The sequence below is a fragment of the Pleurodeles waltl genome, chromosome 8 (assembly GCF_031143425.1).
Source record: "Pleurodeles waltl isolate 20211129_DDA chromosome 8, aPleWal1.hap1.20221129, whole genome shotgun sequence".
NCBI lineage: Eukaryota > Metazoa > Chordata > Amphibia > Caudata > Salamandridae > Pleurodeles > Pleurodeles waltl.
The window spans coordinates 790,160,084-790,187,452 of NC_090447.1; the positions used below are offsets into that span (position 1 = coordinate 790,160,084).

Here is a 27,369-nt window from a genome sequence, read left to right on the forward strand (position 1 = left end):
GTTCCTTGGATGAGTCAAAAATAACCCTTCACAGACGAATAGCGTTTAAAAGGGCTTGCGATGCGTCAATTTCACTCACGAGCGAGGCCTTGCGTCGTTTCTCCTTTATTCGGGTCGGGTGCGCCGTTTCTTTTCTTTGCAGGTGAGCGATGCATCGATCCGGTCAGCACTCTCGGGTCTGGGCAGACTTTTCATTGTTTTTACACGCCCAGCCGTGTTTGCGTTAGAAATCCAGCCGCACTATGATCCAAAAACCACACAGTACGGGTTGAAATCTCCCAGCCTCCGTCAGCGATGTTGCACGTCGTTTCTCCACCTCCGTGCGTCGATCCTTCGGTTGCGTTGCAGGCGAGCGTCGCTTTTCAGCCAGGAAGCCGGCAGCGCGTAAATTTTTCAGCCGCAGATTGGAGTCGCGTCAATCTTTTCCCCGCAAGGCATTCTGTGCGTGGATTTCTTCCTCTTAGGCTGACAGCTTCTCCTTTCAGGGTCCCAGGATAGGCACCACTTCTCAGAGTAGGAGTCTCTCTAGAGACTCCAGGTGCTGGCAGAGAGAAGTCTTTGCTGTCCCTGAGACTTCAAACAACAGGAGGCAAGCTCTAAATCAAGCTCTTGGAGAGCTTCACAAGACTGAAAGGCACACAAAGTCCAGTCTTTGCCCTCTTACTCTGGCAGAAGCAGCAACTGCAGGATAGCTGCACAAAGCACAGTCACAGGCAGGGCAGCGCTTCTTCCTCAGCTCTTCAGCTCTTCTCCAGGTACAGGTTCCTCTTGATTTCCAGAAGTGTTCTAAAGTCTGTGGTTTTGGGTGCCCTTCTTATACCCATTTTCTCCTTTAAAGTAGGCCTACTTCAAAGCAAAGTCTCTCCTGAATGTGAAATCCTGCCTTGCCCAGGCCATGCCCCAGACACTCACCAGAAGGTTGGAGACTGCATTGTGTGAGGAAAGGCACAGTCCTTTCAGTTGTGAATGACCACTCCTCCCTTCCCTCCTAGCACAGATGGCTCATCAGGAAATACAGACTACACCCCAGCTCCCTTTGTGCTGGGGTGTAGCCCCTGATTTCGGATAGTCTTTATGGCCCATTAGAATGGGGCTAGACCCTCCAAGGTGCTGTGAGGGTAGAGTGAGGTTGAGGGCCTGTGATTTGGACATGTTGACTTTGTATCCAGAGACAAGTTCAAAGTCTCGAATCACTTTTGCAACTGCCAGTAAAGTCGTCTCTGGGTTAGTAAGAGTCAATATGAGGTCATCTGCATACAGCAGAACTTTATGATCTCGTCCTCCAAAAGAGATGCCAGAGATGTCAGGGTTCTAGCAATGGCAAATCACCAGAGGTTCCACCACCCAGACAAAAAGAAGTGGGGGCAAATGGCAACCCTGAAGAGTACCACGCTGGAGGAGGACAGAACCAGTGGTCTGGCTGTTCACTATGACCGTGGTGGTTGGAGCACTATAAGAGGCCATGATTTTGCTAAGGTTGGGCAGGTCCCAACCCTATGTTTATGAGGACAGCGTGTAAAAAGTCACAACTGATCCTGTCAAATGGCTTCGAGTCGAGAGACAGGAGAAGGGCGGGGATGGTATGCACATGGGCCTTTTCTATCAGGTGTGCCAGGTGCCAAGTGTTATCAGGGCCAAGTCAGTGATTCAGTGATGTATGAAGCATACCTGATCAGGTTCAATCAGACCCGGGAGAAGGGTCTCTAAGCAGTTGGCTAACATTTTAGTATATATTTTGGCATCAGTGTTCAAGAGAGCTACCTTCCTATATGAACAGCAATGGGCTGGGTCCTGGGCAGGCTTAAGATTGGGTGTTATTTCTGCTGTTTATATCGTAGGCGTAAGGCTGTCGAGTGGGTGAAGGTGTTGAATAGTGTAAGCAAATGTTCTTTCAAAGAGGGAAAGAAGATCTTATAAAATGTAAGGTCGTCAGGCCCGAGGTCTTCCCCACTGGCATTCCACTGAGGACCTTTTTAAGTTCAGTTATTGTGAAGGGTGTTTCCAATTCTCAGGTGTGTTGGAGGTTTCAGGGCATCCATGGGCACTCCCTAAAATAAGCCTGGATAGCTACTGTGCCAAGCCCCACCCCTCACTGGCATAAAGTGCACGGTAATAATCATAAAAGGTCTTCTGCTTTTTGGTTTCTTTAACTGTGTATCCAGAGAGGGCTGTGGGAATTTTGGCAATGTGTGAGAGGGTTTATTAGTGTCGTAGACAATGGGCCAGAACGGAGCCCAACTTGTCCAGCCCATCATAGTATTGTTGCTTGAGGGATAAGAGAACGCATTCTGCCTTATTAACTCTGTGTGTATGTAGATGTCCCTGCAGCAGTGCAAGTTGTCGCTTGGTGCGCAAGGAGGGTGTCCGCTTATCTATACCCTCAAAGGCACTATTTTCATCCGATAATTTGGTCTCAAAGAGACAGGCTTCACAGGAGCGTGCTATGGCAATGGATGAGATGACCCCTCAAATCGTTGCTTTGAAGCCATCCCACAGCATATAACGCTAGGGGTGGTGGATAAGGCGTTAAGTTCAAAGTATTTCCTGATCGCGTCATTGATAGTTGCTCTTTCTACTGGGGCTCACAGGATATGAGGTGGGAGTCACCACCGGGGAAATGGGTCCTTCGATCCTGCTCGAGAAGGCCAGACTAGTGCAATATGACCATGGTTGGAGATAGAAATATCAGATATCTGAGCCGACTCTCCATAGCGCAGAAGAAAGTGCATGATTAATACATAGTTGATGTGGGAGTATGTGCAATGTACATGTGAATAAAAGGAATAATCCTGCGTGTCGGGATGTAAGGAACCTTCTAGGCCTGCATCTGTAATTTCCCTCTTGTGCTGAGCTGACATAGCTCCATCTCTTGGAATTGAGCAGGACTTCTACCAAGTGCTGGGTCCCAGACTAAATTAAAATCACCCTCAAATAATATTTTGCACTGGGCTAGGCTAAGTTGATCTTTAAGAATCCTGCGAATAAAAGCATCCTGGGACTGGTTTGGGGCGTACAGGTTTAAAAAAGGAGGCGATAGTGCCATATCTGTTTGCACTTATTGGGGGAATTAAGCCCCTTCACATTTAGTGAAAGGAGCTGCATCTTTGGTAGAGTCCCTATCTCTTAGTTACCCAGGACAGAGCAGAAGCAAACTCATTAATATCAGGGTAGAAGTTGTCCCACATCCACTAGAAGGCCGGGCTACTTTCAGTAGAACCCTCTCTGAAAAAGTCCCACCCTCAAACCTCCTGTGTAGGCAGCGGAAAAACCAGAGTAGAACAAGAAGTAATAAACTGGCCAAATGGCCCCAACATGGTGGGGCACTGTCTCCTCGGACGGAGGTGTCACCTCGGTGGGAGAAATACCCTCTTAAGTGGGGGGAGGCCAGGCCAACAACCAAAAACTGTTGAAGCACAATAAAAGTCTAGCAGAGCAGTTTAACAGCACAGTCCAATTTACGTTATGTTATCTTTTGCCTCGCACAGGGCCTTTGCCTTAGACAGGCAGTCTCTACTCCTCCTCCCAACAGTGGTCCAAGTCGGGTGCCATCATCCTCCCTCCTCTGAGGGCAATAGGTAGGACTCCTGTCTGGAGAAGTCTCTGGTAGGCCCAGCATGCTTCTTGCTTCAGAAAGAGTAGTAACATTACGTTGATTGCCATTTAACTGGAATATCAGACTGAAGGAGTGAGGCCATTGGTACTTGAGTTTCTCTGTTACCGGCTTTAAGTCTCTCCGTTTTCTCAAAGTTGCTGGTGAGAGGTCTTGGTAGATTTCCAGGGCATGGCCCCTAAAAGACCAAGTCAGCTTTGCTCCGACCCGCTCTTAAGATTGCCTCTTTGTCTTGAGAAAAACATACTCTAGTTAGGATGTTTGGGGCAGCATTAGGTCTGCCCGCCACGGCAGAAACACAATGAGTGCGGTCTAAAATCAGTGGTCCCCTCTGCGAATCGCTTGGAGTAAGCTTCTTATGAAGGCCAAGATATCATTCCCCTGCGCCCCGTGGGATGCCACAGATGCGAATGTTATTTCTGCGACTGCGATTTTCAAGGTCCTTCTGCTTAGCTTGGAACTCCGCTTCTTGACCTTCCACGGCGATCACCCGTCGCATTAGCATTTCTTGGTCTTATGTATGGGAATCCATCCTGCGTTTGAGGTCGTCGACATATGTGCCCAATTCTGTTATGTCTTTTCGGAGGTCCTGTATGCAGGTTTTGAAGTCCGCCTTTAAGGAGCCAATCTCCTACTTGATATCATTAAGGAATTGGGCCATGTAGTCCTGCGTGATCAGTGGAGGTGCTGAAGCTTTGAAGTTTTTTGAGGGCGAAGATCCTTTGTCTGACACGTTTAACAAGAAGGCTTTGGACCACAGGGAAACCACTGAATGGTCTTTGGACGATTTACCTCTCGGCATAATGTTAGGGGCAGGCGGTTGGTAAGTTTTGCTGAAGAGCTGTGAGGACTGATGCCAAGCCAATGCCACCGGCCTGACAGTTCCAGAGGGGAATGCATGGAGGAGCGCTGCAGCTGCTAGCGAAAGTCCAGGAAATGTAACAGTTTTGTTGTAGGGTGTCGTAGATTGTCCCTATGACCAGAGAAAGAGGCCCAGCAATTCACGCCAAAAGTGGGGAAGACAGGGTCCGGAGACAACGAGGTTATGGCAAGTGGGAGATGTTTCATCACTAACACCCTGGGGGCATTCAAGGCCAGAGGTCTCAGCCAAACGTGCCAGGCAAGCACAGTAGTCTCCGCAGTTTGACAGCGCTATGGGGTCTCCTAAGAGCAAGTAGGAGACCTAAGTCAGTCAAGCCCAATTCACTAGCCAGGGGGATCGCCTCAAGGTTGGCCAGTTTCCTTTTTTTATGCAGGCCTCACAGTGCTGCAGGCCGCTCAGGGACCCAGTGCACCAGGGGAAGGCAGGGGGCATCCAAGTAGGTCCCATAGCAGAGGAATAATGCACCATTACCATGCAAAACTTCATGTTTTCGCAGTGGGGCGCCCAGAGTCAAAATTGCGCACTCACTGACAGGTCCTGCATCGATTCCAGAAGCCAGGCTGTGCAGGCAGTCAGAGCACTGAGCAACACAGTGCACTAATCAGGGCATCGTTGGTAGCGGGGCACTTAGGGTCAGGGAGGGCAGTGGGAAGTCAGGCAGTGCGAGCTAGTCTTTCCCTGGGTGCAGCACAGACTACACCGCCGAGGTCCGTACCGACAGTCAGCAAGATAGCGGCACAGGAGGCCGGGACTCAGTCTCGAGATAGGGCCAGGAAAACACCTCCACATCCATTGAGTTCATCCGGCCTGATCGGTGCATAGGGAGCTCCGCTTCGCCCCCGGAAGCTGGTCAAAGTCCACCGGGAGCACCACAGGAGGGAGGTTCAGCGCCGCCGTAGCTCCCGCTGCAAGATGACGGGCGCTCCTCCAATCAGGCGCAGGGCAGATCGTCTCTGCCCTGCGAGGAGCACAGGGCTTACAGGTACCGGCAAGCAACTTCTGGATCTGGGGGCACCAGGAAGATTGACCCGGGCGGGATGCAGCAGATCTGGAGCTGTGTTGTAAGTGAATGCACGCTTAAGAACCCAATGTAGCTCGGAGCCAGGACAAGCAGCTTCCTACTCCTTGCTCCGCCAAGGCACGCCCAGGCATTGTTTTAAAGGCAACCCTGGAGAGCCATGCTTTTCTGTCATTTCTTAGCATCAAGAGACAGATATAATCTTGCCTAAGAGATCCACCAGATTGAAGATAATAACAACATAACAGGCTGAAGGAAGGATGCAGGAGGAAATATAAGGAAGCAGTGCACATAGGGTATGTGATAAAGTGGATTATTAGTTGGAGAGAATGGTTGTCAGACCTCACCAAGAAATAATGTCACTACTCTGTATCAACTCTAGTTAGGTTTCATTAAATGAAACCTTAGCTCAGTCCTGGGTAGCTGTGGCACACAGTAAGGCTTCCCTCAAAGGAAAAACAAGCATAAAGCCTTTATCAGCACCAAAACAGTTAATAAGTAAGAAATGCGACACAATAAAAAATCCCACTTAAATTCATAAAACATAGACACCAAAATGGCACAAATCTGATCAAGGGAACTGGAATTATAATTTTTGCAAGTGTGAGAAAACAGGGCTGAGTGCAGAGGCCCCCTAACTTTTTGCCCCCATTTTCCACTTTTTGCTGGTGTTTTCCTGACTCTGATGGTGCCCTGGGTACTGCTAACCAGTCCCAGGGCCTGTGCTCTGTGTAAAATCAATATGCAAATTAGGCTAATTATAATTGGCTAAGTTAACCTACCTATAAGTCCCTAGTATATGGTAGGGCATGTAGGGTTAGGGACCACAGCATAGGTAGTGCACCCATAGGTGCACTGCTGAGGTGCTCAGTGTCATTTTAAAGGCAGGCCTGCCTTGCTGGCTGCTTTTAAATTAAAGTTATATGCAAATTCGACTTTGGAATTAAAAGTAGTTCCAAAGTCTTAAACAACCTTATTTTTACATATAAGTCACCCCTAAGGTGTGCCCTATGTGCCCCTAGGGCTGGGTGCCATGTAACTATAAGCAGGGACTTTATAAAAATAGTTTTATAAGCCCTGGTGAGGTAAAAACAGCCAAATTCGTTTTTCCCTCATTGTAGTAAATGGCCTTCATAGGCTAGAATGGGGAGACTTTGTTTTAAATTTTAAAGTCTCCTTAAATGATGTATACCAAGAATTTGGTATCAAATTAATTGTTGTAATAAATCCCACAACTTCCAGTTGTGGGATTTAATATAACTTGTTCAGGTAAAGAGTTTTAGACTTTACCTAAAAAATTGCCAATTTCAGCCCTGCATTGTTTTTGCTGCTGTGCTCTGATTGGCCAGCCTGTAGCAGCTTAGCCAAGCTGCCTTGATGAGGTGTGAAGTGGCCTGGCTTCACACAAAGGAATGTGCCTGTGGGAGAGAATCTCCCCTCAGCAGATGGTGAGGCAGGAAGGGGGAGGGCTGCCAAACTGGTCTTCAAAGGCAGAGAAGGACATTTGGAGCAACCAGCAACACCCCCACATCCTGCAACCCCAGACAACTAGGTGCCCCCTTGATTAGATTAGGAGAGGGCAGGAGAGGGGTGTGTTTATGATTTTTAGCCACACCAGTGGGTGGGGTCAGCCAGATGTAACCTCCAAAAATCAGATTCAGCCATGTTGGATCTTTAGAGAATGTTGCCCTCTGGGATGGATTTTTGCCACACTTCCCAGGAAGTGGTCATCGCAGGGGGAAGGACCCTGCACCTGATTGGAGAACCAGGACCCCCCTGCTTTTCACCCAGGAGCAAGGATAAAACTGGCAGACCTGCACCCACACCTCAGATCCCCATCAGATTCCAACAAGGAAGAACTAAAGGAGAAGAAGGACTGCCCTGCTGGACCCCTGGCCTGCACCTGGAACCTGCACTCAGAAGGACTGCACCAGCTGCACACTTGGGCTTCACCACAAGAAGGACTTTGCCTGGCTTCAACTGGTTCAAGGAGGGACTCCCTGTTTGCTACAGGTGAAAAATTGCTAACCAGAGTCCCCTGCACCAACTCCTGAAGAAAGCGACCAGCTGACCACTGCTCAGTGGCCAAAAAGGAGTTTGAGCCAGGTGCATTCTGGGAGTTGTAGTCCGCACACCCCAAGGACCATCTCAGAACTTCTGGACCCTTGGGGTGAGCTGTGGACCCCAAAAGAACCTTAAAAGGACATCTGGGTGAAGCCCCAGAAGTTTGGAGAAGTTTGGAGAATTTCTTTTAAAAAGCTCCATAGAGGGACCGACCCGCCGCGGCAACTCTAGCCGGCTTGCCTCAACCGCGACCCGGCCTGATTTGCTGGTTCGTCCCGGTAAAGAAAAATCTCCGAAAAAGAGACTAAGTTCGAAGGTAAAAAGTTGACCGGGACCTCCCAGCCATCGTATCCGAGAAGGGCTCCATGGACGTCGGATCAAGATCCAGGTTTACCCCGGTCGAAGGATTTTCACCTCGAAAAAACGACTAAGTCCGAAGGTAAAAATCTCCACCGAGGATTCCAGCATCGCGTATCCGGAGAAGGGCTCCAGGAGGTCGGATAGGACTGGCAGGTTCGTCCCGCTGAAGAAAATCTTCAAAATAAAGATTAAGTCAGAAGGTAACTTTTTAACCGAGGCCTCCCGCGACCTGTAGCCGAGCAGGGCTCCATCGCGGTCGGCCTGAAACTTTGACTTTGCCCCGGTCGAGGGTGCAAACAGATGACCCGATTGGCGCTTTTTGTTTCTAAGCGCTAGAAAAATAATAATTCTTTAAAAATTCATATCTCCGGTTCCCTTTATCCGATTTAATTCATTTTTGTGTCATTTTAAAGATAAAAATATAAACTATTTTTATAAATTGGTTTTGGATTTTTAAACTGTTTCCTGTGTTTTATTTAATTACTGTTTTATGATATTTGAATGCTTTACACACTGTCTCCTAAGTTAAGCCTTGACGCTCGTTGCCAAGCTACCAAGGGTTGAGCTGGGGTTAATTTACTGAGACCTAACTGGACCTAAGTGGAAGTTAGTGGCTTGTTGCTAGGTGTAGGTACCTACCTGCCCTTACCAATAACCCATTTTCCAACATTTTTGGTGGCAGCGGTGGGATCCTGTACTTGTGTTCAGTATCACGTTACAGTTTTGAGTAAAACAAATTAAAAATCCTTTAAATTGTCTTAGTGCAAAAATTGTTTTGTTTTTTATGAATTTTTTTAATTTTTTTTTAATTTGGATTAATTTCTATTATTGCATTTTTGTAATTTTTCTAAATTATTGTTTCCAATTTTTGCAAAAAGTTTTTGTTGACACAAAACTAGGGAACCATGGAGCTTGATCTGGCTAGCCTACCCACACTGACAGTAGTCCATCTTAGGGGGTTGTGTACTGAAAGAGGGTTGCCTGCAACCACTGACCTCAGGAAGCAAGTCCTGATCAAATCCCTGACAGCATGGGCTGAGGCCCAAGAGGTAGACCCAGGGGAAGCTCCAGAGGAGGGAGAAACAGGGGAGGATGCTAGCTCTAACCACTCAGGGGAGGGAGGGCATCTGAGCCTAAGTGAGGATGAGGAAGAGCGGTCCTCAGTACATACAGTCACTAGGGGCAGACCCAAAGCTAGTGGTGGGAAGGGGGTCCCTTCAGGAGGAGAGAACCCATCCATCAGGGAAAGAGAGCTGGAGGCCCAGCTAGCATACATAGCTTTGGAAGCAGACAAGCTGGCCCTAGAAAAGAAAAAGTGGGCAAAGAAAGAGAAAAGAGATGGTGGCAGCGACAGAGAAGTTGAGGTGTCCTTGGGTGGGGGAGTTTCCCCCAGATTACCCAAGGGGGTGGTTCCTGCTTATGTAGAGGAGGATGATATAGACAAGTGGTTGGAGGCCTTTGAGAGGGCACTCCAAATGAGAATGGTTAGGCTTCAATACTGGGGTTCCCTTTTGTGGGAGTTGGTCCCCAACTCAGGGAGGGATAGGCTTCTGACCTTAAGGGGGGAGGAGGCAGATTCGTACCCTAGTATGAAGAGGTGCTTAACCAAGAAGTTTGGTCTGACCCCAGAGTAGTATAGAATGAAGTTCAGGGACACCCAGAAGGTCAGTACCCAGTCTTGGGTTGACTTTGTAGACACCTCACTTAAGGCACTAGAGGGCTGGATTATTGGTAACAAAGTAAATACTTATGAGGGGTTATACAATCTGATCATGAGAGAGCACATCTTGACAAATTGTACCCAAGAAAGGTTACGCCAGCATCTAGTGGACTCTAAGCAGACCAACCCTAGAGAGCTAGGGGAGGCAGCTGATGAGTGGTTGAGAACCAGGGTGGTTGTCAAGTCCCAGGGGGAGACTCCAAGAAGGGGGGAGCAGGTCCCCAAAAACCTAAGGAGGGAGGTGGTAAGCCCACTACAGAGACTCCCTCTGTACCCCAGAACCCTAAGAAGGAGGAGAGTAAATCCCACTCCCACTCTGACAAGCAGAGACAGGGAAACCCAGGGTTAAAAAAGCTCTTGGACAGTAGGGCTTGCTTTGACTGTCAGCAGACAGGTCACTTCAGAGGAGATGCAGCCTGTCCAAAGAAGGTGGTTAGCACTGGGCTGTCCAGTGTAGCCACGGAGGAGGACTCCTCAGATGATGAAGTCCTCCTAGCATTGAGCTGGGAGACAGGACCAGATGGTAAGCTGGTGATCCCAGAGGGTGGAAGTAGGCACTTCCAACCCATTCAGGTGAATGGGATCCTTACCACGGGCCTGAGAGACATGTGTGCCAGTCACACTATAGTGAGTGACCGGTTAGTGACCCCAGACATGTATGTCCCAGGAGAGACAAGGAAAGTCAGGATAGCCACAGGGGAGGTCACCACCAAACCTGTAGCCATAGTGCCCCTAGAGAGGGAGGGTATCCTTGACTGGTTTAGGGTGGTAGTCAGTGCTGACCTCCCCCTAGATTGTATCCTGGGCAATGACCTCCCAGAGGTGGGTCTGGTCCCAGATGGGGCGGTCGCCCAGGGCGCCCCCCCAAACCAATGTCCTGGGGAGTCAGTCCCTACAGTTAGGAGACAGGGGTCCCCAAGAAAAGGAAAGAAGAAAAGGAAGGGCAGGCCACTCTTAAAGAGAGTTCCAGGGAGCCAAAGGCCTTCTACCCCAGTAGGGGGGGAGCCCAGAATTGGCACTGGTGAGGCCTCGCCTGACCCCAAGGAGGTCCTGAGTAGTCAGGCAGCTGTCCAGATGCAGGGTGTTGCCACTGCACTGACAGAAGGGAGAGTGGAAGGAGGGTGTCTGCCACATGAGGTGGTAGCCCCCCATTCTAGACAGCAAGGGAGGTGCCAGGACCCCACAATTGCCCCTAAAGCAGCTCAGCCACCTGTCAGTGGAGAGCTTAGGGTGTGGTTCTGGGTACTGACAGCTGTCAGTAGCCTCTGCTGGGTGCTAGCCTTCCTGGCAGCACTGTACCTGGCCTGGGAGGCAGACCCCAGGGCCAATAGCAAAGTAGGCCCCCTGGCCCTATTGGTCATGGTGGGGTTGCTCAAGTGTTGGGTGACCTCTTTGGGTAAGCTAGGAGTTGCCCTAGCAAAGTTAGGAGTAGGGGAGGTGGGCACCTCACTACCCAAGTTGGCAGAGAGAGAGGAGGAAGATCCCCCTAGAGGGAAGTTTCAGTTTGAGATGGGTCCTTTCACTGTTGGGATGGCTTCACTACCCAGAGGGAGTGACCATGACAGGAGGATGTAAGGCAGAGTAGGCCCTGCAAAGGGACAGCCAGTTTTCTTCACAGTCTTCCTCGCCTAACAAGCCAGGAAGACTCTCCCAGGGTTGGGCTGAGTCTCCTGGGCGTGTGGGCTGGGGGGGCTTGTGTGAGAAAACAGGGCTGATTGCAGAGGCCCCCTAACTTTTTGCCCCCATTTTCCACTTTTTGCTGGTGTTTTCCTGACTCTGATGGTGCCCTGGGTACTGCTAACCAGTCCCAGGGCCTGTGCTCTGTGTAAAATCAATATGCAAATTAGGCTAATTATAATTGGCTAAGTTAACCTACCTATAAGTCCCTAGTATATGGTAGGGCATGTAGGTTTAGGGACCACAGCATAGGTAGTGCACCCATAGGTGCACTGCTGAGGTGCCCAGTGTCATTTTAAAGGCAGGCCTGCCTTGCTGGCTGCTTTTAAATTAAAGTTATATGCAAATTCGACTTTGGAATTAAAAGTAGTTCCAAAGTCTTAAACTACCTTATTTTTACATATAAGTCACCCCTAAGGTGTGCCCTATGTGCCCCTAGGGCTGGGTGCCATGTAACTATAAGTAGGGACTTTATAAAAATAGTTTTATAAGCCCTGGTGAGGTAAAAACAGCCAAATTCGTTTTTCCCTCATTGTAGTAAATGGCCTTCATAGGCTAGAATGGGGAGACTTTGTTTTAAATTTTAAAGTCTCCTTAAATGATGCATACCAAGAATTTGGTATCAAATTAATTGTTGTAATAAATCCCACAACTTCCAGTTGTGGGATTTAATATAACTTGTTCAGGTAAAGAGTTTTAGACTTTACCTAAAAAATTGCCAATTTCAGCCCTGCATTGTTTTTGCTGCTGTGCTCTGATTGGCCAGCCTGTAGCAGCTTAGCCAAGCTGCCTTGATGAGGTGTGAAGTGGCCTGGCTTCACACAAAGGAATGTGCCTGTGGGAGAGAATCTCCCCTCAGCAGATGGTGAGGCAGGAAGGGGGAGGGCTGCCAAACTGGTCTTCAAAGGCAGAGAAGGACATTTGGAGCAACCAGCAACACCCCCACATCCTGCAACCCCAGACAACTAGGTGCCCCCTTGATTAGATTAGGAGAGGGCAGGAGAGGGGTGTGTTTATGATATTTAGCCACACCAGTGGGTGGGCTCAGCCAGATGTAACCTCCAAAAATCAGATTCAGCCATGTTGGATTTTTAGAGAATGTTGCCCTCTGGGATGGATTTTTGCCACACTTCCCAGGAAGTGGTCATCGCAGGGGGAAGGACCCTGCACCTGATTGGAGAACCAGGACCCCCCTGCTTTTCACCCAGGAGCAAGGATAAAACTGGCAGACCTGCACCCACACCTCAGATCCCCATCAGATTCCAACAAGGAAGAACTAAAGGAGAAGAAGGACTGCCCTGCTGGACCCCTGGCCTGCACCTGGAACCTGCACTCAGAAGGACTGCACCAGCTGCACACTTGGGCTTCACCACAAGAAGGACTTTGCCTGGCTTCAACTGGTTCAAGGAGGGACTCCCTGTTTGCTACAGGTGAAAAATTGCTAACCAGAGTCCCCTGCACCAACTCCTGAAGAAAGCGACCAGCTGACCACTGCCCAGTGGCCAAAAAGGAGTTTGCGCCAGGTGCATTCTGGGAGTTGTAGTCCGCACCCCCCAAGGACCATCTCAGAACTTCTGGACCCTTCGTGTGAGCTGTGGACCCCAAAAGAACCTTAAAAGGACATCTGGGTGAAGCCCCAGAAGTTTAGAGAAGTTTGGAGAATTTTTGTAAAAAAGCTCCATAGAGGGACCGACCCGCGGCGGCAACTCTAGCCGGCTTGCCTCAACCGCGACCCGGCCTGATTTGCTGGTTCGTCCCGGTAAAGAAAAATCTCCGAAAAAGAGACTAAGTCCGAAGGTAAAAAGTTGACCGGGACCTCCCAGCCATCGTATCCGAGAAGGGCTCCATGGACGTCGGATCAAGATCCAGGTTTACCCCGGTCGAAGGATTTTCACCTCGAAAAAACGACTAAGTCCGAAGGTAAAAATATCCACCGAGGATTCCAGCATCGCGTATCCGGAGAAGGGCTCCAGGAGGTCGGATAGGACTGGCAGGTTCGTCCCGCTGAAGAAAATCTTCAAAATAAAGACTAAGTCAGAAGGTAACTTTTTAACCGAGGCCTCCCGCGACCTGTAGCCGAGCAGGGCTCCATCGCGGTCAGCCTGAAACTTTGACTTTGCCCCGGTCGAGGTGCAACCAGATGACCCGATTGGCGCTTTTTGTTTCTAAGCGCTAGAAAAATAATAATTCTTTACAAATTCATATCTCCGGTTCCCTTTATCCGATTTTATTCGTTTTTGTGTCATTTTAAAGATAAAAATATAAACTTATTATAAATTGGTTTTGGATTTTTAAACTGTTTCCTGTGTTTTATTTAATTACTGTTTTGTGATATTTGAATGCTTTACACACTGTCTCTTAAGTTAAGCCTTGACGCTTGTTGCCAAGCTACCAAGGGTTGAGCTGGGGTTAATTTACTGAGACCTAACTGGACCTAAGTGGAGGTTAGTGGCTTGTTGCTAGGTGTAGGTAAATACCTGCCCTTACCAATAACCCATTTTCCAACTGCAAGGTTTTCATAAATCATTGCAATCCACTCAACATGTTTTATAAATCACTGCTCTTCGCGACTGGCATTAGTCTATGAGCCTTGAATGTAAGGGCCCGGGCCTTAGTCAAAGTTTCAGGTCGACTGCAATGGAGTATTGATCAGATGCAGGGCCGGGATGGACCCAGTCAATTTTTTATCCTCACACTTGGAAGCATTTCTGGTTCTTTTTCTCTTCGAGATGGTCTTCTGCAGCTTGAATCTGGTGTTGGGCTTGGCGTCGGCGGACAGGAGAAGTTGAACAATCCAGTATGAACACTGGTTCTTGGCAGGATTTTGAGGCTTTCCACAAACCGCCAAAACTAACTGCAAGTGCAATCGGAAGTCAGCATCCCTTGGAGGTTTTGACAAAAATATGTAGCTGATAAGATGTAATGCATGAGCCTCTGGTTCTGTGTCAAGAAATGTTACCTTTGAACTTTAAGCTCACAAGTTGCAGTTCTTTTTAGGAGAAAGAGTACATTCTAGCACCAGCCAAGTGTCGAGAACCTCTAGTGGGCTAAGACTCGATCTCCCGGGCTACACCAAGAGAGCCCTGGGCAAGTCCAGTTGTTTCTGGACAGCTGGGCAGTTGGAGATGCAGGGTTTCTTTAGCTTTTCTGTTCCTGGAGCTTAACAAGTAGCTAGCCAGCTAGCCCTTGGATTCCACACACTGGTCCTTGCCTAATATGGAACCAGGTCCAGCCCTTGTGGTCTCTCTCAACTACTTTAATAGCAGGAGTAATTCACTCTTTCTGAAGTCCTGTCTTGGTTGAGCAGATGCAGTCTTTTTTGGTGCAGCCTTTCTTTCTGATGTTAACAGGTTAAGTAGGTGTAGGCCTTCTTCTCTGCCTTTCGAGTTCAGTAGTGTTCTGTACCAGATAGCTAAGAGTGCCTCTTTTATGCTAATTTCAGGTTGTGGGTGAGGAGAACTCCCTAACTAATGCAGATAACATTCCCACAGACAACCCTACCCACTCCTAAATAGCTCCCTGAGGGATTGGCACTAAACAATTCCACAGTGCACCTCTCTGCCCAAATCCAAGATGCCAGGACTTTCTTACCCTTGCTCAGAGCTATGGACACACTCTTGAGGTGTGTCCAGTACAATGAACAACTCCCACTAGAAAACTGGCTGTGCACAGTTTTCCCCATCTGGAATAGATACCAGCCTGTCCACCTAGAAAAAGGAGAGGGAAGGCTAAAGTATCACTCACATTTGCAAGTGACAGTCGGCTTGCCCTTTGAAGGTTGACCAACTGCGACCACAGTCCTCTCACCATCCTGTCAGGAGGAGGTCACACCTCCTCCCACCTATAGGCCTTTTGTTCCCCTATCCTGGGAGCAATTCACATTTCCTAGAGGAGGGCAGCAGGCTGTCTCAGGGGACAGCTAATGTAGTTAATCATGAACAACTACTCAATATTTGGGGTAGGAAAGTGGTGACTTTCTAAAGCGGCATTTAAATGAAAAGGTTAGCAATACAACAGGTTTAATGTAACAATTAATTTGTTACATTAAAATGCTATATTTGGTGGTCTGAAATATTATTTAGCACTTAGCTGTTGAGCTAGTGTAGCCCCATGTAAGCCAGTGAGACTACCAGCCTTGCTACAAAGAAAACAACAATGGGAAGTAACACATAAAAGAAACAAGTTGTGCTTTTCAATATTTAGTTCCTGCCTTATGGGCTTCTAAGACCTTCCCAATGGGAACTTAAAAATATAAAAAAGGAAGTCCGGACTTGACAGAAGGGTTTATTTTGCCATGTTGGGTTAGCAGTTAAAAGGCTGCCCAACGAGGCTGCAGTGGCAGACCTACAGCCATAGTTTCATTTTATCACTGCAGTGGTGGCACAAGAAGTGCTGCAGTCCTCTTGTGACATTTAACTTTCAAGCCCTTGGTACACCTTGTACCATCTACTAGGGACGTATTGCTAAGGTGAATATGCCAATAAGGTGTTAGTCAACTGCACCTACATTTGAGGAGTCAGAGCACATGCACTAGTGCTGGACAGCTGGTCCCAGTGCACTTCAGAGTCGATAAAAACATCAACATCAGTCCAAATATTTGAGGGTGATCATTCAAAAAGAAGCAATTCCTTACAGAAGAGCATCTCAGTTTCATCAGTCTGGATTTAAATAAAGTGAGTGAGAGAGCATCCAGGACTGGACAGAAGCTAAGCAAATTAAAACAGCATTGCTATGTAGGGAGTCAAAGGAAGAGATACAAATTCTCCATTGAATAATGTGCTTCCAAAAGTGCTCAAATCATATCCCCTTCTCTGAAACCTCCTCGCAAATGTGTTTGTTACCTATCAAAATGTTCATTTAATATCTGCAAGCGTTAATCATATCACGATAAACAAAGCATCCAACCATTTCAGAGGAATACCAAATCGAAAAAACAATCAAGTGTAAAAGAGCTCTCTCACTTACGTATTTACTGGCTGTTTGGAAAAAACATCCATGCCATACTCATTCACGCCCAGAAAATCAGACAGGTACAATTGTGGAATTTATGCTGTACATTCTTGAAATAACAGAATCCATAGTGAGTATGAATTGACGTACAAAAGTCCTTCTAGAGAGAGTCTTTGACAGTCCAGAGATGCTCAAAAAATGGGCAGAGGTCCATTCCTTTTTCAGTAGGGAGTTATAAAAGAGATGAAACACCGATGACTGGATATCCTGAATTATATATCTGTCTATTTAATACCTATCTTCTTCGCAGGGAGCGGTGCATGGTGCTCAAGAGATGGACCAGGATAGAGGCTTCAATGGACATTAGATGTCTATCAAGAGGAGCAAGACCTTGAGCGGCCACCATGGGCATTGGAGCTGTCCAGTTTAGCAGAGTAACTAGTGACTTAAAAATACTGTTATCATTGGACACTTTGTGAAAGTCTCAAACGTATTCAGCAAGGCCGCATCAATCTATGTTGAGGAAAATATGAAGGCTACAGTTGAGAAAATGGCGGTGGGTAAAAGACTGAGGTCAAATGAATGGGATTATTAAAGAGTGGAGGGGCTTCATGTCCAATGTTAAAACCAGGTTGTAGCCCAGGAGGTAATTTCCATAACTAACCACAAATATCAACACGTGTGGCAGAATTTTATGGAAAGGAAGAAGTGAGGAGCTAGGAAGGAGGATTCCTAAAGCCAGAGAGTCAGGCCAAAAAAAAGTATCGCAAGTGGACGATCTATCAAATGCCATTTTGCAAGGAGACATTTGGATGCATAAGAATCAAAGAATATTTTCTGAAGAGGAGATGTTTCAGCATGTTTCTGAATTCCCACAAAATAGAGGGCCTCCATAAGAGCTGAAAAATGCCAGGGACTCTCTGGCACGATTGTGAGGTCAGACCTTTCTTGGGACCTACATCATAGAGGCTGGCATAAACATACTGGTACGAAGGAATCCAGAAACCAATCCAATCGGATTTCAAAACAATTCTTTTTCCAGGTGGGGATTCAACGGACTAACCAATGTGATATCTAGCAGGATCAGTAATGTCCAAGACAAGGAGGGTAGAATATAGGACAATGTATGGCTACAATCCACTAGCTTTATTATACGTCTGTGCCACGTTAAACAGGAAGCCCCAAATAAGATTTGCTTACATTTTTGCCAGGGCTGCTTGTGGTTACCCAGTCCAGCCCTGGGTGCTAGGCATGGGGCAGAACTCTGGGGCCTCCGCCCTGCCAAGTCCGTCATGGGCGACTAGGATCTGTAAATATGAGTAACCCTAAGAGTCCATGGCCACGGGCCTGACAAATAGGACTGGACCTGAGGAGGCCAAGTCCATAACCAGTAAGGGATATTTACAGCATGGGTGAATTAATGATCTTCGGGGAATTGCACACCACAATGGGAGTTGCCTCCCACAGACTTTGGTCCACAGCAATTCCTGCACACCTTTGTGCTTCTCAGGTAGAGATCGTTGCTACAGTCTAACACCGAAGTTAACGAAAAAGGGGTATTAAGAGGAACTAGCCCCAGACTAAGATGCAAGAAATTGTGTATCTTTGCTTAGTTTTGTAACAGTGGATGATTGTTAATGAACCTTTAACTCTGGCACCAAACCAACATGTGAGTGTGCTTACGTATGACGTATGTATTGGGGTTTTCTGAAAACACCAGCGCCAGTATTTACAGTACCCGCGGTCTGAATACCAAGTTAAACAATTATTTAATAGCATAAGAAAAATGCATTTCCATTGCATCTAGATATCACTCACAGCACAAGGACGTTCAGTCACAAAAAGCCAGGACCAGAAGAAGTGACATCATATGCTCCTGAACCCCCGAACAGCCTAAAAGCTGATGTAAGACACAACCCTAACTTGCTCTCTCGAGACACGGCAATTCAAAATTTACCCCATTTCCAACCCTCTCCCCTTCCTCCGTCCTCACGCCCACCGAGCTACATCTTGTACTGCTGCTCGCGCTATAGGATTTGTTTTAACAGTATGGCTTCCATGAACCCTATGACGTATGCTCTCTCCCCTTTATCCTCACTTAGCTAGCAATGTTTATATTCTCGTTTTATTTTATGTTAAATTCTGTTACTTTCGTGGCTAGGGGGGTCATTCTGACCCTGGCGGTAAAAACCGCCAGTGCCAACGACCGCGGGAGCACCGCCAACAGGCTGGCGGTGCTCCCATGGGCATTCTGACCGCAGCGGTACAGCCGCGGTCAGAAATGGAAAACCGGCGGTGTACCGCTGGTTTCCCGTTGCCCTGGGGAATCCTCCATGGCGACGCAGCTTGCTGCGCCGCCATGGGGATTCCGAGCCCCATACCGCCATCCTGTTCCTGGCGGTTTTGGCCGCCAGGAAGAGAATGGCGGTATGGGGTGTCATGGGCACTGCAGGGGCCCCCGTAACAGGGCCCCACCAAGATTTTCAGTGTCTGCCATGCAGACACTGAAAATCGCGACGGGTGCAACTGCACCCGTCGCACCCCTTCCACTCCGCCGGCTCCATTCGGAGCCGGCATCCTCATGGAAGGGTGTTTCCCGCTGGCGGGCGGCCTTCTGGGAATCCCAGAATACCCGTGGCGGTCTTTTGACCGCGCAGCGGTATTCTGTCGGGCCCCGCCAGGCCAGCGGCTACTGCCGCCGGCCAGGGTCGGAATGAGGCCCTAGGTCTTTGCTACACAAATGGCGTGAATAAATATTAATAAAGAAATACATTTTAATTGGCTAAGTAGAAATAGAGGTGGAGTCAACAAATAATGTAGCCACTCTGTCCCCTGGCAATCTCTACTTTAAGTACCTACAAGAATCAAAACCGATAAACGAACTTAATACCGCTCGCCATATAGTCTGTCAACTTACCTTGCACGGTTTTTCCCAGATAATCTCCATGTCGTTCTTTGTTGATCACATGTTGGTATATCTTTCCAGTAGTTATATTGTTATCCTTATATAAGCGTATGTCTAAGAATCGCTCATAATTTCCCAAGTCCAAATCAACTTCTCCCCCATCATCCAAAACAAAAACTTCACCTACAAAACAAAGTAAAATAACAGTTTTAATTTACAAAGAATTTTAAATGCACTTGGAAAAGTAAAGTAAGCCATAATTTTGTCTCTGGTCGTGCACTAATAGTCCGTTTCAAATGCATAATTGGTATTGTCACAGAGACTGACTAGGGACTTCTAAGACATTGTTAAACGAAGCATGATATTACAAAATAAATTACCATCAAGAACATATATTAAATGCAGGTAAGCAGGTAGCCAAAGCAGTTTCCACATCACAGTATCAGTCAGAAACGAGACATCAATGGCTCTCTCTGTCATGCTGTTGATAACAGCCACATCTCCATTTCAGATCATTACACTTCGAAGGAAAAAACAAACTGCAACACAGGAAGAAAGTTGTCTAAACCATGGTTCGAACAAGGAAGCATATGATAACTTTGGGGTGTATGTACTAGGAGACGGGTCGCAAACAAATGGTGGCACATTGTGCACCGACTTGTTACAACCTGTCTTTCATTTTGCGACATTACCTATCTAATAAACGGTCATGTCGCAAAATCTTTAGTTGCTGGGGTCACACAGGCTTTTTTTGACTCGCAAAATGGGCTTATATAACGTTTGCTTTCGCTAACCCAGTGATTTTGCAAATTGCAGGATTTGAAAATGCAAAAGTGTTTTGTGCAGTGAGCCCACTGAATGCGAAAACATATCTTGCAATAACATAAACTCCAAATATAGACAACATATAACAAAATATCGACCTACTTAGGTATGCAATATTTTCCACCTAATCTAAGAATATGCTGGGACTAGAGTCAGAATAGTAAATTGGCTCTGTCCAGATCAATGTGAAAAGTGAGTTTGGCTGGAGTTAGGAATGCAACAGGTCAAAATATCTATAACCAGAAATCTACATACGTTTAAGAGTCGATTTATGTGTGCATATATTTGGAAGTCTATGGCTTGGGAAACATACTTTTTTACGACTTTTTTTTTCCGAAGGTCGTGGTTAACGAAAGCGCAACAACGCTTTTTTTAACCACGACTTCGGTTTTTTGTGCCTTAACTACGTATGTTCTGAACAACGAACATGCGTGGTTAAGGTACAAAGAAGGGACTTGGCGAAGGTAAGTGTGGGTTTAGGTTTTGGGGAGGGGGTGGGGGGTCAGGGGGTTTTAGGTTTTGGGGTGGGGTTGGGGGGTGGGGCGTTTTTGGTTTTGGGGAGTGGGTGGGGGGTCAGGGGGTTTTAGGTTTTGGGGTGGGGTTGGGGGGGTGGGACGTTTTTGGTTTTGGGGAGTGGGTGGGGGGTTTTAGGTTTTAGGGTGGGGTTGGTGGGGCGTTTTTGGTTTTGGGGAGTGGGTGGGGGGTCAGGGGGTTTTAGGTTTTGGGGTGGGTTTGGGGGGGTGGGGCGTTTTTGGTTTTGGGGAGTGGGTGGGGGGTCAGGGGGTTTTAGGTTTTGGCGTGGGGTTGGGGGGTGGGGTGAGGGATGTAGGGTGAATGGTGCCTATTGCTAATGATTTTATCAGGAATGCCTTTACAACGAAATATCGTTGTTAAGGCATTTGTGGTAAAATCATTAGTAGTAGCAACGAGGTCGGTGTTCCGACCTCGTTGTTAAGGCAGTAGTTTTTTTTGCAGTCGTTGTTTCGTCGTACAGTCCTATGGCTTCACATTGAACAAGGAAGAATTAAGCTCCGGGTTCAAAAAGTGCGATTTTCCGTCATTAACTTCTGTACACAGGTTCCTACTATCTAAATATAGTAGCAAATCCTGTAGCAAACATTCTGAAACATGCTCAAATTAAGTTTTATCTGAGAATGTGTGTCTAAATTGAGAGTTATGAACCTATTTTGAATCTAGTACTCATGGTGAGAATCTCTTTCAATAGTGGATTCCATGAGAAACAGTTTAACAGACATTAGGATTTGACTTTACCTTCAACTTGATTCCATACTTAAATAAATTGAGCTTCATCGGCTATATGGTATAAATGAGGAGGACGTGGAAGAATGTGGAATCTGTTTTTTCCCCAGAATTAGGCCTTCATCCACTTCCGCATTTGGCCCACCACTCGTGTGACTTATGATATCAGCGCACTCACAGTGTTTGAAAGGGGGATTCACTAAACCCTTGTGTTAGAAAGTGAGGTCTCTAGTTGGCAGAGATGTGCACCCTGTCCAAGTAGGGACCGCAATCCTAGTCAGGGTAAGTCACAAACCAGTCCAAATTATCCTGTGCTCACGCTCTGGTAGCTTGGCACAGAGCAGGCAGGCTTAACTTAAAAGGCAATGTGTAAAGTATTTGTGCAATAGCTCATACAGTAAGACAGTAAAAACTCCACAAAAAGTACTCAAACTCAGTTTAGAAAAATAGATAATATTTATCTGAATGAAATAATACAAAAACGACAAAAGTCCAATATGCGCACATCGAGATATCACTTTTTAAAGTTTTAAAAGAGTCTTAGGGCTTGATTACGACCTTGGCGGATGGGATACTCCACCACAAATGTGACGGATATCCTGCCTGCCGTTTTACAAGTTCCATAGGATATAATGGAACTGGTGAAATGGCGGGTGGGATATCTGTCAACGTTTGTGGTGGAGTGTTAGAAATGGGGTCTTTGGTTAGTGGTCAGGTTACCCCCTGTCCAGGCAAGGACCCTCCCTCTAGTCAGGGTAAGTCACACAGAATCCAAATTACCCTGTGCCCACCCTCTGGTAGCTTGGCACTGAGCAGTCAGGCTTAACTTAGAAGGCAATGTATAAAGTATTTGTGCAATAAATCATGCAATAACACAGTAAAACACCACAAAAATACACCACACAGTGTTTAAAAAAAATAATAATATTTATTTGGTAAGATGCAGGTCAAAACGATCGAGATTCAAAAAGTATATGTTGAGATATCACTGTAAAATTGATATAAAGTGTCTTTATTCTTTTAAAAAGCAACAAGTGTCTCTTGCAAGCACAAAATACTCGGTGTGCGTTCAAATTCTCCGCAAGGGCCTGCAGAGGAGATGCTTGGAAAACGGGGAGGTGTGCGTAGTTTTTTCCGGCGCACACGGACGATGCGTTGTTGAGTTTCCACGCAGGGCAAGCTTTGCGTCGATTTCCGGCGCATAGACTGGGATCCTCTTCGGGTTGTGGGTTTTCGAGCGCCCAGGGGACGATGCGTCGAAATCCTGGGTGTGCAGGATAAAGTCGCAAGCGCTACATCGATTCCTCTCAGGAAGTCGGGCTGGGTCGTTCTGGCTCAGCTTTGCGTCGATCCAGTGGGCCGTGCGTCGAATTTCCGGTCGCAACGCTGGCGCTGCTTTGATCTTTTCCTTGCGAAGTCGGGTTCAGTGTTCGTGATTTTCTCACTGCGGTGCAGGCTATGCGTAGTTTCTTGCAGGCTGTGCGTCGATTTGCGCCGCACAAGGAGTTCTTTTGCAGGAATGAAGTCTTTTTGGTCCGGAGACTTCAGGGAATAGGAGGCAAGCTCTATCCAAGCCCTTGGAGAGCACTTCTCTACACAGCCAGAGAGCAGCAAGGAAGCAGGCAAACTGCAAGGCAGCAGTCCTTCTCAGAAAAGCAGTCCAGGTGAGTCCTTTGGGCAGCCAGGCAGTTCTTCTTGGCAGGTTGAAGGTTCTGGTTCAGGGTTTCTTCTCCAGGAAGTGTCTTTGAAGTAGAAGTGTCTACCTCAGAAGTGTCCTGTGAAGTAGAAGTGTCTTGTGAAGTAGAAGTGTCTGAGTTGGTAGGGTCAGAGACCCTGCTTAAATACCCAAATGTGCCTTTGAAGTGGGGGAGTCCTCAAAGAGTGGCTTAGAAGTGCACAAGGTCCCCTTTCAGGTCCATCCTGTCTACCAGGGTCCCAGTGGGGGGTGTGGCAGTCCTTTGTGTGAGGGCAGGCTACTGTCCTTTGAAATGTAAGTGGCAGGCCCTCCACCCTCCCAGTCCAGGAAGACCCATTCAATATGCAGATGGTTGCAAGTGTGACTGAGCATCCTGTGTTTGGGGTTGTCTGGGTGAATGCACCAGGGAGCTGTCAACTAAACCTTAGCCAGGCGTGGATTGTAAGGCACAGAAGGATTTAAGTGCAGAGAAATGCTCACTTTCTAGAAGTGGCATTTCTAAAATAGAAATATTAAATCCAACTTCACCAGTCAGCAGGATTTTGTATTACCATTCTGGCCATACTAAATATGACCTTGTTACTCCTTTCAGATCAGAATCTACCACTCAAACAGTATGTGAGGGTAGCCCTAATGTTAGCCTAGGAAAGGAGCAGGCCTCACAGCAGTGTAAAAACGAATTTAGGAGTTTTACACTACCAACATATAAAACACACATGTTCATGTCCTGCCTTTTACCTATGTAGCACCCTGCCCTATGGGCTACCTAGGGCCTACCTTAGGGGTGACTTATATGTAGAAAGAGTGGTTTTGAAGTGCACAAGTTCCCCTTTCAGCCCAGTCCTGTCTGTCAGGATCCCAGTGGGGTTATCAGCCCTTTGTGTGAAGGCAGGCCACTGGCCTTTAAAGTGTAAGAGAGAGTCCCTCCACCCTTCTTTGCCAGGGAGACCGATTCAGTATGTAGATGAATGCAGATGTGACTGAGTGTTCTGTGTTTATGGCTGCCTGGGTGGAATGCACAATAGGGGCTGTCAACCAGCACAGACCAGACGTAGATTGGAGACAGGCTGTAAGGCACAGATGGCAGTAAGTGGAGAGAAATGCCCACTTTCTAAAAGTGGCATTTCTAAAATAGTAATATTGAATCCAACTTCACCAGCAAACAGGATTTTCTATTACCATTCTGGCCATACTAAACATGACAGAGCTACTCCTTCCAGATCAGAATCTACTACCTAAAAGTATATGAGGGCAGTTCCTATGCTAGTCTATGAGAGAAGCAGGTTTCACAGTAGCGGAAAACAAATTTGTGAGTTTTTCACTACCAGGACATGTAAAACACATAAATACATGTCCTGCCTTTTACTTACATAGCACCCTGCCTACGGGTTACTTAGGGCCTACCTTAGGGGTGACGTATATTTAGAAAAAAAAGGGAGTTTAAGGCTTGGCAAGTAGTTTTAAATGCCAAGTCGAAGTGGCAGTGAAACTGCACACACAGGCCTTGAAATTGCAGGCCTGAACATGGTTGAGGGGCTACTTATGTGGGTGGCACAACCACTGCCGCAGACCCCCTAGTAGCATTTAATTTATAGGCCCTGGGCACATGCAGTGCAGTTTACTATGGACCTACAGGTAAATTAAATATGCCAATTGGGTAGGAACCAGTGTTACCATGTTTATGGGAGAGAACGCATGCACTTTAGCACTGGCCAGCAGTGTTAAAGTGCAGGGAGTACTAAGACCAGCAAAAACAGGGTCAGGAAAATGGAAGGAGGCAGGCAAAGAGTTGGGGGATGACCACTCGAAGGCTGTCAGTTCTAACACCTTGCTAATCCTCACTGTTAGAAATTGGGTCTCTAGTTGGCAGATGTGTGCACCCTGTCCAAGTAAGGACCACAATCCTAGTCAGGGTAAGTCAGATACACACCCTAAATTAACCTGTGCTCACCCTCTGGTAGCTTGGCACAGAGCAGTCAGGCTTCACTTAAGAGGCAATGTGTAAAGTTTTTGTGAAACACTTAAAATACAGTACCACAGTGAAAAACACCACTAAAAGACCCCACACCAGTTGAGAAATATAGAGAATATATCTGAGTAATACAAGACCAAAATGACAAAAATCCAATAAGTAGAGCCTGAGATATGATTGTTTAAAGAATAAACTGCAATGTTGTGCCTAAAGTCAATAGTGCCAAAAGGTTACTTCAGGTCGGGCTAGACTGGGGGTAAATCCAAAGATCAGGCCGACCACGATGGAGGGTAGGCCTGCTACAAGACTCACGCAAAGACTGCTGAAAGGGTACCTTGATTGTTTTGGTTCTAATCCATGCAGTCGGGTAGATGCTTCGGTATTGAACTGTGCAGCGCTCTCCTCGGATGGCGCTGCGTTGTTGTCGAACCTCGCAGTTGGGTCCCACGTCGTGGTCGAATGGGCAATGCATCGGTGCCAGAGGGCACTGCATCAGTTCCGAGTAGCGCAACAGCTCAGATGCATCTATATTTGCAATGAAACAGCTACAAAACCCACTTCTAAGGCCCAGGACTGGGATGGCACCTCAGGCAAAGGTAGGACTCACACATGGTAGAGTCCAGCAGCAGTAGCAGAGTTGCAGGCAGTATTTTATGTAACTGAGACTGCGAGAACAGGGGGCAAGCCAGCAAGCCCTTGGAGTCATAGGTTCTGTAGAGGATGTAGAGAGCAAAGTCCAATCTTTCTCTCTCCCAGGCAAGAGGCAGCAGGCAGCAGGCCAACAAAGAAATGCAGTTGAGCAGAGCAGAGTGGAAGTCTCTTATGGCAGCACAGTAGTTCTTCTTCCTGGCAGAATGTCCTTCGGATCCAGATGTGTACTGATCTGGTGGGATTTGGGGTCCAATACTTATACCCAGTTGAGCCTTTGAAGTGGGGGAGGAATCAAAGAGAGGCCTTTGAAGTGCACAAGGTCCCTGCGCTTCCTTCCCTGGCTCTAGACACTCTACAGGGAGTTATGCAGCCCACTGTGGGAGCTGAGACAAAGCCCTATTCAGGTGTAAGTGCCAGCTTCTCCCTCCCATCTAGCCCAGAAAGATCCATCAGCCTGGTAATAGGTCATCAAGATGCGCCATGTCACACCCCAGCTCCATTTGTGTGTGACTATTTAGAGGGAATGCACAAAGCCCAGCTGTCAACCACCCCAGACGTGCATTCAGAGACAGACAGAGGCACAGAATGGTTAAAATAAGAAAATGCTAACTTTCTAAAATTGACATTTTCTGACTTAAAATCTAAAATCAGACTTTACCACAGGTTGTGATTTTAAATTGTGAGTTTAGAGACACCAAACTCCAAATGTCTGTCTTTTCCCAACTGTAAATTACACTTAAAGGTTGCTTTAAGGTAATTTCAATGTTAACCTATGGGAGAGATACGCAGTGCAGTAGCAAACAAAATGTATTGGTTGTACACTACCAGGACATGTTAAACTTAAAAGTACATGTTCAGCACTTTAAATACACTGCTCCTGGCCCTTGGGGATAACTATGCACTACCTTAATGGTGACTTATATGCAATAATAAAAAAGGTTTGGGTGTGGCATGTATATACACTTGCCAGGTCGAAATGTCAGTTTTAAACTGCACATACAGACATTGCAGTAGCACTTTAAAGGGATTCTGTAGTGGGTGCCACAATCTGTGCTGCAGGCCCACCAGTAGCATTTAATTTACAGGGTCTGGGCACATATGGTGCACTTTACTAGTAGAGACCTAGAAGTAGATTAAATATGCCAATTTGGCCAAGCCAATATCACAATGTTTCAAAGTACAGAGCACCTGCATCTTCGCACTGGTAAGCAGTGGTAAAGTGCATAGAACCCTAAAGCCAACAAACCAAATTCAGCAAAAAGTGGAGGGGAAAGGCAAAAAAGTCTGGGGATGACCCTGCAAAAAAAGGCAGGTCCAAAACTCACCAAAGCCAAGGTGGCCAGAGGAATTATTGGTGCACCCACCACCTCCCTTGCTGACCTTAGCTCCTAATCGTCAGCTTTCCTGCTATTAGTTTGGGGAGCGAGTGGAGGGAAGGCGCGCATAATGAAGGGAAGATTAAGAAAAAAGGGGTCAGAGATGAGCTTTTAAATGCAGTAATAACTGCTTGTGGTCTCTTTCAATTCTATACCAAAACATGAATAGTTAGCTTTGTGTCTGTGAAGTGCTAATCAGCTGCACTAATTTTCCTTCTCATTCTCGAAGGAAGAGTGAGAGAAATGGAAACACAGAGCTAAAGAAGAATGGGAAAAGAGTGAAAGAGATAAACTGACACTGGGACACAGTAACAGGGAGAGATCAATGGTAAATGCTTAGTGCCAGAGATCTAAGGCACAACAAGGAGTACTGAATTCACTGGAGTGAATGAGGGAGAACAA

At 47.0% G+C, this 27,369-nt stretch overlaps 1 protein-coding gene across 3 annotated transcripts in view; it reads right to left on the bottom strand.

Annotated features, from left to right (window-relative positions):
- The window catches only part of CTPS2 (CTP synthase 2), a 1,490,982-nt gene that overhangs the window by 1,221,374 nt on the left and 242,239 nt on the right, over positions 1-27,369 (bottom strand). For all 3 annotated transcript variants that reach the window (XM_069205035.1, XM_069205036.1, XM_069205034.1), the window contains one exon: positions 19,200-19,370. In XM_069205035.1, coding sequence (XP_069061136.1) covers positions 19,200-19,370 — 171 coding nt within the window. The remainder of the gene's footprint in view (positions 1-19,199; positions 19,371-27,369) is intronic.